Source organism: Drosophila virilis, chromosome 5 (assembly GCF_030788295.1).
Source record: "Drosophila virilis strain 15010-1051.87 chromosome 5, Dvir_AGI_RSII-ME, whole genome shotgun sequence".
NCBI classification, from domain to species: domain Eukaryota; kingdom Metazoa; phylum Arthropoda; class Insecta; order Diptera; family Drosophilidae; genus Drosophila; species Drosophila virilis.
Window position 1 is genome coordinate 23,019,444 of NC_091547.1, and position 16,063 is coordinate 23,035,506.

Here is a 16,063-nt window from a genome sequence, read left to right on the forward strand (position 1 = left end):
ACAAATGTTTCGATATGTAAATAAACACGAAACAATATCGAAATCGTGTTGCCACAACAAACGATATTCAACAAAAAATAAATAACAAAATCATATTTAACGAAATTCACGCCTTTAGCGATTTCGAAACTTAACGAAAACTCGGCCAACAACAACTTTCGTTCTCATTCTCGAAAATAGCATTTGAAAATTGAAGGAATTAGTTTGAAGACCGTGTCAGTCGTTGCCCAAACGCGACGCGATGCGACGCGCGCCACACTAAATGCCGTCCGAGCGAACCGAACGATCCAAACTATATAAAAATAAATCGCATCTAAGAACAAAAACAAAACAAACGAACAAAAAAAATACAAAAAAAAAAAATACAAAACCCAAAAAAATTAAGCAGCAATCGGTGCCAAAAATTTCAAAATTAGAGTGGAATAACGTAAAGTGTGGTTGTGTACAGCTTGTTGTCGTGTAAATAACAGAGACAAATCTTTATGCAAATATAGAAAAGATATAGGTAAAATTTAATATAGACCAAAAACCCAAACAAACATGTCCGCAATCAGCGCTAGGCGCAAGAGTAGCGGCCAGTTGGAGGTTATGCAAAAAGCTGGCTGGAAGATCGATGAGAATGAGAAAGGTAAAGCGAAAGCATAAAATGTCAACAAACAATTCTCTCTCTCTCTCTCTTTGCTCTCGCACAGCCTGCTATATAGATATAGAAGAGGATGATGACGAGGCGAATGAAAAACTGGATGAATCTCAGCGCGTGTATTCCAGATGGTCCGAACTGCCCAATCTGGTGCTGGAGGATATCTTTGCCTATCTCACGCCCAAGGAACGCTACTATGCCAGTCTGGTAAGTAGGCTCCATTTCAGTCGAATAGCCAACTCAAGCTACGCTCTCCAGGTTTGCCGGCAATGGTATAGCGCTTTCTATTTGCCCACCGTTTGGAATAATTTTGTGGTCGATGATCGCACTTTGACGCGGCCCAAGTACAATTATTACTCCGGCTGGCAATATTGTTTGGATCATATGCGTACACAGAACTGTCTGGCGCGCATCGGTAGACACCTGAGAGGCATCGAGTTTCGACCCTGGCATAGCTTCAATAACATCTATCAGTTTATGACGATGTTGTCTTGGAGCATGGATAAGGTAAACGAAGCAAGAATATGTACATCAATATGGAAATTTTAATCCCTGATCTTTGATACTTGATGAATGACAGCTTTAGTAAGCCTCATGTATACGAGCATTATTCATGAATAATTTATACTCAGATAAGAAATCAAGTATTTTATAATTAAATTAAGAACAAACCTTATCCGGTTTGCACTTGAAATAAGTGGTAAAAACGTATTCCAAGTTAACTTTTGTTAAGTCCCATACTTTACTCTGGAGATTATTTGTAAAATATTTCACACTTAAAGTTTTCCGACTTTTTATAATCCTTTACATACTTATATAAAGAAAGAAATGGACAGGAATTAAATTTCTATTAGTTAAATATAACTGAAATTCTTTTAAAAACACGTCTAATTCAAACTTTCTATATGTACAGGGTCAGGAACAGAATCCACAACCCGAATTGGTGGGCATGGGTCGTCGCATACGCTCCTTGGTCTATCATTTTCCCTGCAATATGTCGCAACCCAATGATCCCGAAGGCATCAAGCTCTTTGGCACCGGCGGCCAGCTGTTGAAGGGTCTCAAGGAGCTGCTGCTACGTCTCACCGATCTGCACACGCTGAAGCTGGTTGATTTTGTGCTGGAACGCTTCGAGGCAAATCATTTGCTGGACGAAGTCGTTTGCAGTTGCTGCACAAAAATGCGCATCCTTAATCTGGTGAATGTGACCACAATGCATTGTCCCATTATGCATGTGGGTCTGTTTCTCAATTTGCGGGTGAGCTATTGTCCATGGAAAACATAAACGCAACTAACCCACAAGCGGCCAACAGGTGCTCACAATTTCGCCACAAAACATAGATGATGATGTATTATCCCTATTGGCGGACACCAAGCTGCGTCATTTGCATTTGCTGCAAAACCGATACACGCCCAACCATCTGAGCATCAGCGCCTGCGGCGTCAAGGCCTGGCGCAGTCTTAAGGCCACCAATCCGCGTCTGAAAGTTCATCTGCGCGTTGAGAATCTGGTGGATGGGGATGTGGTGCTACAGCCGGAGGCACCAGTGCACAGCATCACCTATTGGGCACCACAGGCGCGCATACGAACCGATCTGCTGCTGCGCATGGTGGATCACTACAAGAACACCTTGGCCGTCTACGGTCATGAGCTGTTGCCGCGCTTCAGTAGCCCAAAACCATTTCACAATCGCATTGACAGTCTGCTGTTGCTGATGTGCCGTCAATGCATCTATCTGAACACGCTGGTACATATAACTCAATACACTAATACTATTTGTATATGCTAGCTAGGCATTGTCAGGTCAAACCCGACTTAAATGAACTTTCAAAAGGATCCCTTAAAATGTATTTGAGCCCGAAACAGAACCCACAAACTATTTCAAACACCTCAGAAAAGAAATTGATCACAGGTATGTGTGAAACATGCCCGAAGATATGCTTCAATCTTTTGTAAAATCCAATTATGGATTGAAAATTTGACAGTTGCATCGGAATATCTAATTCAAGTGTAGAGAATAGGCAAAAGTTGATTTAAAACTTAATCAAAAATACTTCGGCATAGCGAGGTAATAACTGCTAGAAATTTTTTATAACTTATCAACTATTGCTCTCTAGGTCATACGCGAAAAAGTGTCCACTTCAACTTTGCTCCTGCTGGCACGCACCGCAAAGAATCTGCAGCAGCTGCACGTGCGGCGCTTTGCTGTCATCTTGAGATGCGACTGGCCCCGTCATCCGGAGTGGAGCGATGAGTTTTATTTGTGGCTGAAGCGCAACTCCCGTTCCTATGAGGCGGTCGAACGTGAAATCTCACAGATATTGGGCTATAACTGGAATTTACTCAGCGATCGCGAATTCAAGCAGCTGACGCTGAATGTTAAGGCGGGCGCGTAAAAACACGCCCACTTTATATTTAAAAAAAAAAAACGTAAGAAAAAACTGCGACTTGTGATAAAAGGTGTAGAGCTTTATTAGTTGATGAAAAAAATAAACCAAATATTTATTGAAGAAATTATTTGGGTTTTTTTCTTGTGGGGGAAAAACATTCTTTAGATTAGTCGCTAATTTTTGGAGAAATTTTTAGCGCACATTTTTATTTGGCAACCAGCTCCGAAGGGTATAAAAGCGTGATTTTAACTATGAGCACTGCTCAGTTTGTATACATAGCTCGACGGATTATGAAGGTCTTGGCAATTATTTTGGTGTTTTTGGGACTTTTTATGGCTGCACTGGAGGCTGCGCCGGCGCCACATTTCAGCGTGGGTCTGCCCCTGCCCATAGCTGTGTCTACGCCATATTATGGATATTCGTCGCCGTATTACTATCCTCATCATCATCATCATCATCATCATCATGAGTATTATTCGTCACCCTACAGCGGCTATCGTCATTATTCGCCCTATGTTGATGCATACCCCGAAGTCTATTGGTAAATCACATCAGATTAGAAAACACTGTCAAACTAGTCAAAATAAAATTTAAAAGCGGTTTTAATTTATTTTAAGAAAAGACATAATTTGCGTTTTATTTGGCTGTCTATTTGTGTGAGTGATTGCTTAAAGAATTAGTTAGCAAGCGTTCAGAGCGTACATGTTGCAGTAATATAAACAAAAGATGTTTAACTTATGTCCATAAAACCTAACATAACAAATATTACAAATTTGTAGCAATTTAGCTTCAATTTATCTGCCATATTCAAACAAAACACAGGCAGATAAAATTTCCCCGATAGAGTTGCATGCACTCTAAAAGCTCGTAAAGCCACAAACCTTGGAAGGTTTTTCATAATACGCTAATACCTTGTCTCAGTCTAAGCTAAATGTGCTTAGTAGCTTGGCTGAGCTTTAGACAGGCTAAGCTTTTGACAGACACAGCTTTTCTACAATCTTTAGTGCAGCAGTTACCAGAAATTCAGAAAAAGCTAACTTTAGCGAAAGCTTACGCCTATTTTTGACGCAACGACCTTGAGGAGGCGGCAACAACTAAAACAACAACAAGCGGCAAATCAATGCAGCCGCTTGCAGTGCATTCACGCAATGCTCAATGTCAATGTCGCAAAAGCTTTTAGCGCGGCAGTTGCATACTTTCAGGCGGCATATTACGTATACGCCACCAAGCCAATAACTAAATAAATATTTAAAAATAAATTAAATTGAAAATATATATGTATGTATATATATCTATATACATTTGCAAGCAATAAGCGATCTGAGCAATTGTTTTGTGTTGCTCGCGAGCATTTTGTTAAACAAAAATAAAAAAGAATCTTTTGGGCGACCAGAGCAAACTGTTGCTGTTTGTTTGCTGACGGGGGCCCAGTTTTATGGTTGACAGTGAAGGCGCCGCATGCCAAATTTTGATCATGACCGCGTAAAAAAGAAATACTGCTATATATCTCTACATATATATAATATATATATATGAGGTGCCAATAAAAAAAAAAAAAAAAAAAAAACAAACAATCAAAATACGTCTGCTTTAATTAATTGAAAGAAAATATTGTGTAACTCGCCCGCCTCGAAATGAATAAAACCATACTGCACTGGAGCTATTTAAATTTTAAAGATGTGCCCATGGACTTGTTTCTGTATGAGGATCTCGAAGAGGTCTATTTAAAAGAGAACTACATATCCGTAATACCCAAATGGCTGCTCAATATTACCACACTCAAGTTTATACACCTAGCTGGCAATAATCTCAGTGAGTTGCCAGCGGATATTTATATGCTGGAGAATCTCGAGTTTTTGGATGTGTCCAACAATGAGCTCACAGAGCTGCCCAAAACATTGGGTCTGCTGCTGCGCCTACAGCAGCTGAATGTGAGTGGCAATCAGCTGACCGAGCTACCTATGGGTAAGAAGCCACCCACTCAGCCTCTACATTGCCATTTTACTCATTTCTATGTACTCTTCCTGCAGAGCTGAATACCTTGCGCAATTTGGAGCATCTAAATATTGCCAAAAATCAATTTCGACGCCTGCCCCTGCAGCTCAGCGAATGCGTGCGCCTCAACGAGCTGAACGTGAGCGACAACGAGGCGCTGCTGCATCTGCCCGAGCGAATTGCCAATCTACCCATGCTGCAGTCGCTAGCCGCTGATCGTGAGTGTTTCCCCAACAAAAAAAAAAAAGAAGAAAGATATCGGGCTCTTTACACTCTTCTCTCGTTCTTGCAGGCTGCGCTCTTGTTTATCTGCCGGCTGCGCTCTCCAAGTTCATGAACCAGGTGCGCATCTTTCACAACACCTGCGTCAACTATATACCCATGATCTATGAACGTTTCTATCAGAATTTCTTTGATAATAGACAAAAAGTGACGCCCATGTGAGTAGAGAAAATGAACGCGAAAAGAACTATCATAATCGTGTCAAATCTTTGTTCTGCAGTTCCATTTCCAAGAAGGGTCTCTTCTGGGTGCGTGAACTGGAGTCCCAGAAACGCCTGCTGCTGCCCGTGGGCACACGCAATGTCTTTCGCGTGCCCTCGCCCGAGAATCGGGTCACACTCTACGATGATTGTTTGCATGCGCTACAAACGCTGAATCGACACCTGCCCGTCTATGAAAATGCTGCACTGCATCGCCTCCTGCCCGAGCCCTATATGAGTGCACACATCAACAATGGACCCATTGCTCGCTGCACGACTACCAACTGCTCGAGATGCCTCTATACAACCTACTACTTTATGGTCGTCAAGCGGTAAGTCTATGGGGCAGCCATTATTTTTGCGCTTTGCTAAAAGAAACCGGTTTGGCTTTTAGAGATGTCGCGACTACGACCCAATAGAATTGCAAGAACTACAGTAAGACCTGCTTAGATTGAATTTAATATCGAATTGTATTGCTTATGTGAGCTCAAGAGTGAGTTATAGGTCTATTAGAATTTGGTACAGTTTCATCAACCTATCAAACATTTATATTTGTTTTTTTTTCTATTCGTCTAACTGAAGCAGTTACAGATATTTAATTAATATTAATATACATATCATATTTTTAACTTTTCAATTATTTCCACTTTCATCACGATACGAAAATAAATATTTAATAAATATTTAAAATAATCCCAATTCAGCTTAGTTTCATCTTCATAAGATGAATGCTCAAAGCTCCCACTGAGCGCCCAATATCACAAAAATCATTAATAATCTTTTCTATTGCAACACTTTTTAACTTGTGTCTAAGCCTTCGAGTATTATATCCATTCCTTTAAAGTCCATTCAGAGATCTGAGTGTTATTTCCGATACAACCTCAATTTTGTTAAATGTCAGCTTTTCTGAAATATTTTTATAAATATATATATATATTCATAGTATAAAGGGATCTTCTAATGAGAACATGCATGTGCACAATACGATCCAAATATTATCTCTATTCCCATTATTAATTTTTACATATTATAATTTGATCATGGTAATCCCAATCTCTATATATAAAACTGTTTGTTCTGACTGACTGACTGACTGACTGACTCATTGGTGATTCACGCACGGAATTTCAGGAACCCGCAAATATGGAAAAATCGCACAAAACCTTTGCATAAAACTTTTTTGTTTACCATCCATCCTATCAAGCTTACATACAAAGATCTTTGTTTAAATGCATTTCCGAGGATCTAGAAAAAAATCTTTTGAGACGTGTCTCACATTTTTCGGTGGAAAGTGAATTTTAAAGAATTTTCGGTGAATCTTAAGTTAGTGTTCGATTTGTATTAAACTTTTTTATAAAGCTCTACATAAGAATATAATGAATACGTGTTTAAGCGATTTGGGAAATTTCACTCGCAACAGTGGTAAAATGGCGAAAAACATTTGTATGAAAATAAAATATTCAAAATTATTTTCAAGGCTTTTTGAGAACATTGAATATAAAATATTTTAATAAAACTACTTGAGGATCCATATAATACGATCCAAATATTAATATCAAATAATTTTTGTGGCAATATCAGATCATTGTAATATTTCTATCCAAACTATTATATTAAGAAAACTTGTGGATATGTTCCTAGTCATGACTTGACAATGTTGTAAGGTGAACAGTATGGCAAATGAATTATCACTTACCCGCCGATCCCTTTGCTAGATCGTCTTTAAACAGATTTCTTCTTTATATTTGCAGACGCGGCAGTGCCTCCAAGCAGCTTTTCACTTGTAACTTCTGTACACATAACTGCGCATTGCAATGGCTTTCCAGCAATGCGAAAAAATATTATCAGCTAGACTGGAAAGTTTCCGATGATGACGACGATGATGATGAAGATGTTGTTGGTGATCATGATGATAATAATGGTGATAATGATTAGGATGTAGAGTTAACTAACGTTAACTGTGCCGCGATCTTTGTAAATGTTTGTACAAAAAATTAGCATTGTTTAATTAGACGTTAGTTTTATAATTGTTATTTAAATGCTTAAGCTTGTTAAAGCGGTCATTAAAGTGTCCCAATAACCAACGGCAGCCGGCGCCTTGATATATGTTAGGGTATACAAGAATATAATTATTATATCCACAGGCTCAGCTTAGACAAAGCTCTGCGTCAGGCCACGTTCGTGGACATGCACATAATCATCCAGCAGACAGTAAGCAGCTGTGGGATATGCTTGGCGGCAATCAACGCCATGTTTGCCCATTCTATAAGCATCCAGATAGGGCGTAGCCAGAGATCTATGGGGTCTAAGCCGGATATAGTGTATCAATTAGTTACTAGTCGTAGTGTAACCCTCGTGTTCAATGTCTCACCGGAGCAGTCTGTGCAGCAGCTGCGCATAGAGTCCATTGTGCTCATGCACCTGACCATTCTCGCATATCGCACGCTTCAGGCAAGCTTTGCCATCTTGGCCACGTTGATTCATGTACTCCTCCGCAAACTCATACAGCAACTGCTGCGGCTCATCCACTTGCTGCTGCTGCTCCACATTAGCTTGTGCCTGCTCTTCTTGATCTTTGGTTAGTTTCAGTGGTCCTTTAAGATCACGTCCATTCCACAGATTCCACCAATATATGGGCTTAGTTGGCTCCGAGAATTGATAGTGATAGTTCATTAGCCAGACCAGCTGGCGCCAGGCATTCTTCTCCTGGAAGTCCACTGGAAATGCGGTGCCAGTTACCATCTGTAAGGTTTTCGGGTCGAGGTCAAAAAGTGTTTTTTTTTTTTTGTGATTGCAGCCTTACCTTAATAACGCCACCATCCTGATAGATCAAAAAACGCTTCTGCCTGCGATGTTGACGCCAAGCAGTCAGATTTGAGTCCATTGCATGCACAGCTTCCAGCGCCAGGAACAGCAATGTGATCAGCGCACTGTAAGAGAAGTAAAATACATATTAGGTACATATTATTACAGTGTTCACTCGCAAAAACTAACGTTCTTTTATTTACTATAAGTTCTAAGCACTTGTTAAGACAAATAAAATAATTGAATTATTCGAAAAATAAGGCTGCCTTATCTTATTTCTTAAAATTATATTCTGACAGTTAATGTTTTTTTTTTTTAATAATTCTATAACTTTATTCAACGCACATTGACTTCATTTTATCCGCTTCTTGTGTTCGTCGCTCGAGCGTTAAATCGTTTATGTTTTATCTGTAGCTCGGAACGCTTTCGATTGCATCGGCTTGAAGACCCGTTCTAATGACAATCCCGTGTGTGTGGTGTGAGAAAAGTTCACGTGCTTTCCTACTTTTACATATGCCGCCTCAATTAACACGTCTGCATTGGCTGTATACAGTTTGTTTTGGCTACATGGAAATGTATTGAATGTTTTCAACAAGCCAAATAGGCGCACCTGTACGTCACTAATTAACCGTTCAATCTATTCCAGATGACTTTTTGAAAAAGGCTAAAGAGGATTACAGACTGATCTCCGACCCCATGAACTCTACATATTCTCAATGAATACCACAAGCTAAGTCCACTTAACTGTGAGCTTTTAAATTTAATAGATTATAAATGCATTTCGGATTATTTTAAATATTAAAGCTCGCCCTGAAACAAACTTGATTATTTTTTATTAAAATTTGTATTCCAGTTCATTTAGTTGAAAATTAATAATTTTAATTGTTAAAAGCAAAAAACTCACCTGTATTTTGAGCCGCTTTCAAGCTGTCAATACACAAAGAAACATCTATCGTTTTATTCCACAACATTCCGCATGTTTAGCCGACCAAAGTAGGGCAAGTGGCCGGAAAGGGGAACCACAAATGGGAATCCTTGACTACCAGCCCGTTGGGGCAACCAGTTGCTGCTGGCGCTGCTGCTGCCATGGCAAGCATCGGCATTGCCATAGAGCTGTTTGTTCCATTTATCGAACTGCAAAAAAAAATGTCGAAACAGTTCCGTAGCTCAAAATCGACTGCCACAAATTTTTAATTTTGCAACAAAATTTGGCTAGCAAAATTTGGCAAAACAAAATCAAAATTTAAGTGTGAAAATTTAAGATAAACATAAATTTACTGTTAAAATGCTGCGATTGCCGGGAATGCCGCTGCTGCCAGGTGCGCAGTTCTATGACGTGAGTAGTCAAAAACAGGTTTACCAATGTTTGTTCCCTGCTGAGCTACCGCATCTAACTCTTCTCATAGTACAGCAAGCAGCGTCATCCGCGGCGTCAAACATTAATGCACTATCAGGGCATACACATGCTCTCGGATCGCCGTGAGCCGGAGCTGGTCGAGCCCAACGGACCTCTGGTGGATCCCAACTGTCCGCCAGCGCATGCCGAGCTGAATGCACCGTGGGCGGCCAAGATGACGACCAAGCTGCCACCTTGGCTGGCCTACGACAAGCAGGTGCTCTGCTTTAATGCGTACTTTAAGGAGCCGCTGACCGAGGTATATCATGCGCCCTATCAGGTGCGTAAGGTGAAAATCTACTTCTATCTGGAGGACGGAACCATGCAAATCACGGAACCCAAGGTGGAGAATTCGGGCATACCGCAAGGCTGTCTTGTGCATCGACAGCGCATACCGAAAGCGCCACCCAACGAACACGAGTTTCTATCCATTTTCGATCTCAACGTGGACACCAATGTGCAGATTTTCGATCGGAACTATCACATCAGTGGCTGCGACATTTTCACCAGACAGTTTCTCAGTCGCGCCGGCATATCGGTGCCGATGGCACTAATGGAGCCCAAGTAAATAACGAATTTTTCAAATCCTTGTAGAGGGGGTTTTCCCATTGTCACACCTATGAACCTACATAGTCGAGTTGATTTTATCCTGTCCTATATGTTAAAGACCACTATATCATATAGCTCCATAGGGAGAATTGGTGGAAAAACGAGTTTTTGTGTGGCGAAATATTCTGTTTCTCAATTGCAAGCCATACAATTTTCCCCACACAACTGCAAAGCTGGTTTCCCATGTCTACAAGGGTATTTAATCCTCGGCGTTCCGAAGCTGTTTTTTCCATTATTTAATGTTAAACAGAGGTCAACTAAGCCGTCTGGTTCTGTCTTTTCAGTGATCCCACTACAGAACTGCGCAAACGTTCCGCTGTGAAGCCAACGCCTCGACCGGAGACGAGCGCCTTGCCCAAACGGCATGCATTTGCACAGTTTCTGGAGTTTGATCGGCGTGTGCTCAAATTTCAGGGCTACTGGAACGATCGTTCGGATTTTGGTGATATACGTCGACTGGACATATGTTATTATCTGGCCGATGATACCATAGACATTAAGGAGAAGTTTCCACGCAATTCGGGCCGCGAGGGAACCAGCACATTTCTCAAACGCGCCAAGCTCCCGAAGGATTTCACGGGCTTGGCGCTGCCGGGTCAGCAAACCTCCGTCACCTTGTTGAATGTGCTGGGCACCAATATGCGTGATGTACGCTACGTGACAGATCCCTTGAATACTGGCCAGAAGCAGATTGCATACTACACGGACGAGGACTTGAAAATTGGCGCCGTGTTGAAGGTCTTTGGACGCCATGTGGTGCTGACCAGCTGTGATCAGTTCACGCAGCACTATTACAGAGAAAAGGTGTGTGTGCAGATTAAGGAACTCGATTTTATTTATTGGCTTTACACACTTACCAATTATTTTCTGTCACCAGTATGGGATTCAAGACTTTACACCGCAACCCGTGCCGGATCGCAGCGAAGAGCGTGACTCTAATGCAACTCAGGCTCGCCGTTTGCCGCCCTACAATGGCTGGGGCAGCTATGAGGACTCGGAGGGCAATTGCATTACAGTGGAGCCCAAGGCACCGCAGGCGGACTTCAAGAAGCTCATGAAATATGATGGCTGCATTTTGCGCTTTGGTGCCAAGCTGATGTCCAGCATACGGGAGAACTGCGAGCGCAGCTTTGTGATGAGTTATTATCTAGCGGATGATACCATCCAAATCTATGAGATACCACGACGCAATTCGGGCTTTATGGGCGGCGAGTTCCTGAAGCGTGCACGCGTGCCGCTGCCTGGCCAGGAGAAGTTCAGCTCAGCCAGACCGGAATACTATCGCGCCAACGACTTTTATATAGGTGCCAAATTAAGCTTCAAGGATCACAACTTTCACATCGTTTCAGCCGATGAGTTTACGCTGCTCTACATGGAACAGCATGCCAATGAGGTGGGTTGAAGATGTTCATCCGCTTTGCCTTCAGCTGTACAGCCAGTCTTTCTCCTTGCAGTTTCCTGTGGCGGACATACGCTCAATTATGCAGAAGATTCGAGAGGCAGTTCGTCCGCAGTACAAACAATTTGTACTGCGCTGCCAGCCGAATGCAGATCTGCGCGATGGCACCACCATTAGCTTTGAAACGTTGAAATCCACGTTGCTCGCTTTTCTCTCAAAGGAAGCACTGCTCAACCATGAGATCGTCACGGTTTGTCGGTTTTTCTCCGCAGAGCAAATGCCGCCACCCAGCTGCGATAGGAATCATGTGCGCGCCGCCGCACAGCTCGAGCTGAAGCGCGCACTGTGGAACAATGTGGATGAAATTGTTGAGCATTTAAGTCACATCAATCCAACAGGCAAGCCATACATTACAGAGGCACAAGTCAGATCCACGCTGCGCGGCTGTCGGCTGCCTTTTAGTCTGGAGCTGGTGGAGGATATACTGCAGGTACTGAAGCACAATGAACAGGGCGAAATTGAGATGCGCGATGTTCTGGGTTTCTTCGATATGAGCGGCGATCAGGTGCCCGACATAGCACCAATTAACATTGCCTTCGAGCTGTGTCCAAAACTGCCCTTTCTGCACAAGGGTCGCCTGGTTGACTTTAATTGGTTTCTGCATTATCTGGGACTGGAGGAAGAGCTGGTGCGCGACAATCATTGATTTTCCAATTCGGTTTTAGATCGACGGTTTTTAGTGCAAGAAACTTCGACAAGCCACAAAATTATAATCATTCTATGGCTTTTCTAGGTTTGTTGTAGAATTTTGCACTAATTTCTTTCTTATAATAAATAAAAAGTTAAAAAATAAACTTCGCAGTGTCGAAAATTAAATACCCTTGCTATTACATGTCTAGTTTTGCGCCATATTTCTTATACAAAAACTCTAAATTAGTTTGCATTAAAAAAGTTAGACAGACAGACGGACTGGCAAAGCTATATCAACTCCTGATTTATAAATTTATATATTCACTTTAAGGGACTTATCCGATTGTCTTTTCATGATACAAATTATTATTACTTGCTGCAAAGGTACAAAAAGTTACAACATAAATTTTGTCCTATTTAACTAGGTATCTATATAGAACTAAATTCAGGCACAAAATCCGTTTAGATGCGCGTACAATTAAAACTTTGTGTCTGAAATTCTACTATCGTTGGTTTTATAAAAATTTCCATGTTGTGTATATACAAAGAAAATATCGTGACAAATGCATTTTGAAAATCTTTTAGGAATGCGCGAAACTGTGTGCTTATAAACTAAGTTGTAAACGTTGTTGCTTATAAAAACACAAACACAACACATATATACGACTGTGTTTGTTGTTTTACAGTTTGGACTCTGTGAGCCAATTGAACGATTGTGGCTTTCGATCTGAAGAGGGGCTGATTGCCACATTTATAATGGTGGGCCTATCCGTTAACTGATTGGCCGCCTTCACTGCCGCTTGCAACTGTTTGATCTCGGTGCAGAAATGGCCCTGCATGCCGAACATTTTCATCATCTCCTCGTAGCGCACCTGAACGCCCAATGCTGATGGTGGCGTGCTATAAGTAAAGAAGCAATGAGCACGATAAGATTAGCTACTAGTTATAGACCGAGATAAGATGCGAATCTTACATTTGCGTTAAATCGCCCTCGCTGCGTATGGCGTCGAAGGTGTCCTTATCAAAGCCGCCGTAGATGCCATTGTTGTTCACAATAACAATGGTAATGGGCAGCTTATAGCGCACCATTGTCTCGATTTCCATGCCCGAGAAGCCAAAGGCACTGTCACCCTCCACGCAGAGAACACGCTTGCCAGGCGCAAAGTCACGGCAGTAAAGAGCAGCTGCCACGGCAAAGCCGGGACCGACGCCCATGGTTCCAAAGGTGCCGGCATCGAGACGATGACGCGGCTGCTCATTGAGCAGCATGGAACGACCAATGTCCATCGTATTGGCGCCCTCACTAACAATAATAGTATCACGTGGCAGTAATTCACGCAGATGATGGAAGACTGTATAATAGTTCAGCGGCGTCGCTGTATTCAATGACATCTGCTGCACTGTATCACGGTTCTGTTTGCATTTGACCACCAGCTGTTTCCACCAGTCTTGCTCATAGCCAAAGCGAAAGTTTACGGCGTTCATTTGCTCAAACAACTGCTCCGCAAAGGGGCGTATGTCCGACTGTATGGCCACCGATGCGACAACCGAATTATGTAGCTCCTCGGGACAAATGTCCACCTGTATAAATTTCACATCCTTATCGTAACGTGGCGGGCGTCCAAAATGTAATATCCAGTTGAGGCGAGCTCCCAGCAGCAGCACGACGTCAGCTTTTTGCAGAGCCAAGGTACGTGCCGAGGAAACGCACTGAGCAGCCGTATCAGAGACGACACCTTTGCCCATGGGCGTGGGCAGGAACGGCAGATTTGTGTTTTCAATAAAATGCCGCAGTGTATTCTCTGCATGAGCATATGCTGCGCCCTTGCCAATAATCACAAGCGGACGCTTCGCCTGGCGCAGCAACTGAGCAGCCCGAATAACATCATCATGGGGCGGATAGGCTAATGGAGCAATGGGGTGAGGCACAGATTTGTAAATGCTCGACTCTATCGCCTTCGATTGCAGAATATTGCCAGGGAAATCCAGATAGGCCACACCAGGACGTCCATAGGTGGTATAGCGCACAGCCTTCTCAACATGCAGCGGGATCAGTGCAGCAGTTGGTGGACGTGCTGCATATTTGCAGTAAGGGCGCGACAGTTCCACCTGTGGACACTCCTGGAAGCCGCCAATACCCTCATGATCCTGATTCGTGGCACCACCAATCACAATCAGTGGCCAACAGTTGACTTGAGCATTAGCCATGCCACCTGAAAGTACCAAAAGAATTTAATACATAGCAAAACTGGAAGGTATTTCTCTTAAATTACCCGTCACGTGCAGCAAACCGGGTCCAGACACAACCAGACAGACGCCAGGCTTCCCCGTTAGATAGCCAATAGCTTGAGCTGCATAGCAGGCGGCCTGCTCATTGCGCATACCAATGTACTTCAAGCCAGCGGCCTGAAAAGCCATCGATAGCTCAATTACTGGTATTCCAATAATGCCGAACACATATTCCACGCCCTGCAAATCAAGACAAACATATTTGCAATCGTAATTAGTAAAACCTATAAAAGTATACCAGACTATTTCAAACAGAGTAATGCTATTTTCGGCCGATGTTAATAAGATTTGACTCATGTGTGTGTTATAAGATAACTTGGAAGGCAACAAAGTTTTTCATACATGATCTTTTTTTTAAAGAGATCATTTCAATATAGCTACATTATGAAATAATGGCGCGATGTTAATAAGGAGCAAAGTGAAACTTATTGTCGAATTTGGTCAAGTTATCTTGGAAAACACAGAAGTTTTTCACACAAGAAATGAACTTTCAACCGTGCAGTTCGACCGATTTATAGGAACAAACATGACAATACTCGGTCTATTAAAAATAAATGTGCTTTATGATGTTGCAGATGGTTCTGACGACGTGAAACAGGTTGTGCAAGAATGTTGTAATACTCTCTGCAAAGGGTTTAAAGTTCAATTGAACAAATTATAATATTAAAATTTCCTTAAGACCTTATTCAAGTTCCTATTGATTTAATCAGCTGTTAAACTCGTGTGATTTACTGCTTTAATGCGATGGGGACATGTGTTAAACCTTTGGAATATTGGGGGGCTGTCGCTCGTATCTGGATCCGCTCGTATCTATATCGCCATATAGAGCCACCGGCTAGCAACAACAACAACACGCACAATACACACAAAAACATACACAAAAGCAGGCAATAACATTGCTTGGCCACTTTTTGAGTGCTTTTTGAACTTTGCACAACAGAAAATTGGAAAGATAAGCAATGCGGCCCTGGTGCCGTTAAATCTACAGTTGAACGTACGTCGCATTCTTTTCCCCTCACTGCTAGTATGCAAAAAGTGCATATCATAAGAGACAATGGGAAAAGATGGTGGGGCAGACAATGGCCACCGATTAGCTTACCTGTTGCTTCAAAGATTCCGCAATTATTTGCACAGCTTCGACTTCGGCCATTTTGACGTTGTGTATAGTACTAAATGTATAAAGTAATGTGCGCTGTCGCGTTTATACTGCGCTTATAAATAAATAAAGTTAACTTACTAAAGCAGAGTTGCCTTGCGCGTTTGCACACACATATGCACTAACAGAAGCGTGAATGTAGTGACAGGCACTTAACAGTTTGCTGAACTGTTATGAACAGCTGGTAGACATCTTATAAAATAAATGTTAT

The 16,063-nt window shown here is 42.1% G+C and overlaps 5 protein-coding genes across 9 annotated transcripts; 3 read left to right on the top strand and 2 right to left on the bottom strand.

Annotated features, from left to right (window-relative positions):
* Positions 1–218: 218 nt before the first annotated feature.
* LOC6625326 (F-box only protein 39) lies at positions 219–3,148 on the top strand. The gene is made up of 6 exons (XM_002049056.4): positions 219–628; positions 693–847; positions 899–1,147; positions 1,554–1,898; positions 1,954–2,388; positions 2,759–3,148. The coding sequence occupies exons 1-6, from the start codon at positions 541–543 to the stop codon at positions 3,035–3,037; spliced, it is 1,551 nt and encodes a 516-aa protein (XP_002049092.1). The 5' UTR covers positions 219–540; the 3' UTR covers positions 3,038–3,148.
* A 534-nt stretch (positions 3,149–3,682) lies between these two features.
* LOC6625324 (leucine-rich repeat and death domain-containing protein 1) lies at positions 3,683–7,597 on the top strand. Its single transcript, XM_032437198.2, has 5 exons — positions 3,683–4,996; positions 5,062–5,244; positions 5,319–5,466; positions 5,529–5,840; positions 7,260–7,597. The coding sequence occupies exons 1-5, from the start codon at positions 4,666–4,668 to the stop codon at positions 7,441–7,443; spliced, it is 1,158 nt and encodes a 385-aa protein (XP_032293089.1). The 5' UTR covers positions 3,683–4,665; the 3' UTR covers positions 7,444–7,597.
* A 62-nt stretch (positions 7,598–7,659) lies between these two features.
* Positions 7,660–9,345, bottom strand: LOC6625323 (uncharacterized). 3 transcript variants are annotated; one of them, XM_015174190.3, is made up of 4 exons: positions 9,218–9,345; positions 8,312–8,438; positions 7,880–8,250; positions 7,660–7,813 (listed from the first exon to the last, which is right to left on the bottom strand). In XM_015174190.3, exons 2-4 carry the CDS (start codon positions 8,390–8,392, stop codon positions 7,660–7,662), a joined length of 606 nt encoding a protein of 201 aa, XP_015029676.1. In that variant the 5' UTR covers positions 8,393–8,438; positions 9,218–9,345. The 3 variants fall into 3 exon arrangements, with proteins under 3 accessions (XP_015029676.1, XP_002049089.1, XP_032293090.1); XM_002049053.4 differs by lacking the exon at positions 9,218–9,345 and adding an exon at positions 8,659–8,889; XM_032437199.2 differs by lacking the exon at positions 9,218–9,345 and adding an exon at positions 8,503–8,570.
* A 163-nt stretch (positions 9,346–9,508) lies between these two features.
* Efhc1.2 (EF-hand domain containing 1.2) lies at positions 9,509–12,423 on the top strand. 2 transcript variants are annotated; one of them, XM_002049052.4, is made up of 5 exons: positions 9,509–9,649; positions 9,720–10,273; positions 10,603–11,122; positions 11,196–11,711; positions 11,773–12,423. In XM_002049052.4, the coding sequence occupies exons 1-5, from the start codon at positions 9,599–9,601 to the stop codon at positions 12,421–12,423; spliced, it is 2,292 nt and encodes a 763-aa protein (XP_002049088.1). In that variant the 5' UTR covers positions 9,509–9,598. The 2 variants fall into 2 exon arrangements, with proteins under 2 accessions (XP_002049088.1, XP_032293088.1); XM_032437197.2 differs by having other exon boundaries at positions 9,537–9,649; positions 9,725–10,273.
* A 327-nt stretch (positions 12,424–12,750) lies between these two features.
* Hacl (2-hydroxyacyl-CoA lyase) lies at positions 12,751–16,015 on the bottom strand. 2 transcript variants are annotated; one of them, XM_015174189.3, is made up of 5 exons: positions 15,934–16,015; positions 15,796–15,865; positions 14,681–14,876; positions 13,381–14,620; positions 12,751–13,307 (listed from the first exon to the last, which is right to left on the bottom strand). In XM_015174189.3, exons 1-5 carry the CDS (start codon positions 15,966–15,968, stop codon positions 13,088–13,090), a joined length of 1,761 nt encoding a protein of 586 aa, XP_015029675.1. In that variant the 5' UTR covers positions 15,969–16,015; the 3' UTR covers positions 12,751–13,087. The 2 variants fall into 2 exon arrangements, with proteins under 2 accessions (XP_015029675.1, XP_002049087.1); XM_002049051.4 differs by having other exon boundaries at positions 15,796–15,972.
* Positions 16,016–16,063: the final 48 nt, after the last annotated feature.

Coding starts and splice junctions, on each gene's coding strand:
- Hacl (XM_015174189.3), bottom strand. CDS start 15,968: ATGTGTGTGCAAACGCGCAAGGCAACTCTGCTTTA. Junction 14,877..15,795: donor CGGAATCTTTGAAGCAACAG/GTAAGCTAATCG, acceptor CTTGATTTGCAG/GGCGTGGAATATGTGTTCGG. Junction 13,308..13,380: donor GAGGGCGATTTAACGCAAAT/GTAAGATTCGCA, acceptor CTTTACTTATAG/CACGCCACCATCAGCATTGG.
- LOC6625323 (XM_002049053.4), bottom strand. Junction 8,251..8,311: donor AGGATGGTGGCGTTATTAAG/GTAAGGCTGCAA, acceptor AAAACCTTACAG/ATGGTAACTGGCACCGCATT. Junction 7,814..7,879: donor CTGCTGCACAGACTGCTCCG/GTGAGACATTGA, acceptor TATCCGGCTTAG/ACCCCATAGATCTCTGGCTA.
- LOC6625326 (XM_002049056.4), top strand. CDS start 541: ATGTCCGCAATCAGCGCTAGGCGCAAGAGTAGCGGCCAGTTGGAGGTT. Junction 1,899..1,953: donor GTCTGTTTCTCAATTTGCGG/GTGAGCTATTGT, acceptor AGCGGCCAACAG/GTGCTCACAATTTCGCCACA. Junction 2,389..2,758: donor GCATCTATCTGAACACGCTG/GTACATATAACT, acceptor ATTGCTCTCTAG/GTCATACGCGAAAAAGTGTC.
- LOC6625324 (XM_032437198.2), top strand. CDS start 4,666: ATGAATAAAACCATACTGCACTGGAGCTATTTAAATTTTAAAGATGTG. Junction 4,997..5,061: donor GCTGACCGAGCTACCTATGG/GTAAGAAGCCAC, acceptor CTCTTCCTGCAG/AGCTGAATACCTTGCGCAAT. Junction 5,467..5,528: donor AGACAAAAAGTGACGCCCAT/GTGAGTAGAGAA, acceptor TTTGTTCTGCAG/TTCCATTTCCAAGAAGGGTC.
- Efhc1.2 (XM_002049052.4), top strand. CDS start 9,599: ATGCTGCGATTGCCGGGAATGCCGCTGCTGCCAGGTGCGCAGTTCTAT. Junction 11,123..11,195: donor AGCACTATTACAGAGAAAAG/GTGTGTGTGCAG, acceptor TTCTGTCACCAG/TATGGGATTCAAGACTTTAC. Junction 11,712..11,772: donor TGGAACAGCATGCCAATGAG/GTGGGTTGAAGA, acceptor TTCTCCTTGCAG/TTTCCTGTGGCGGACATACG.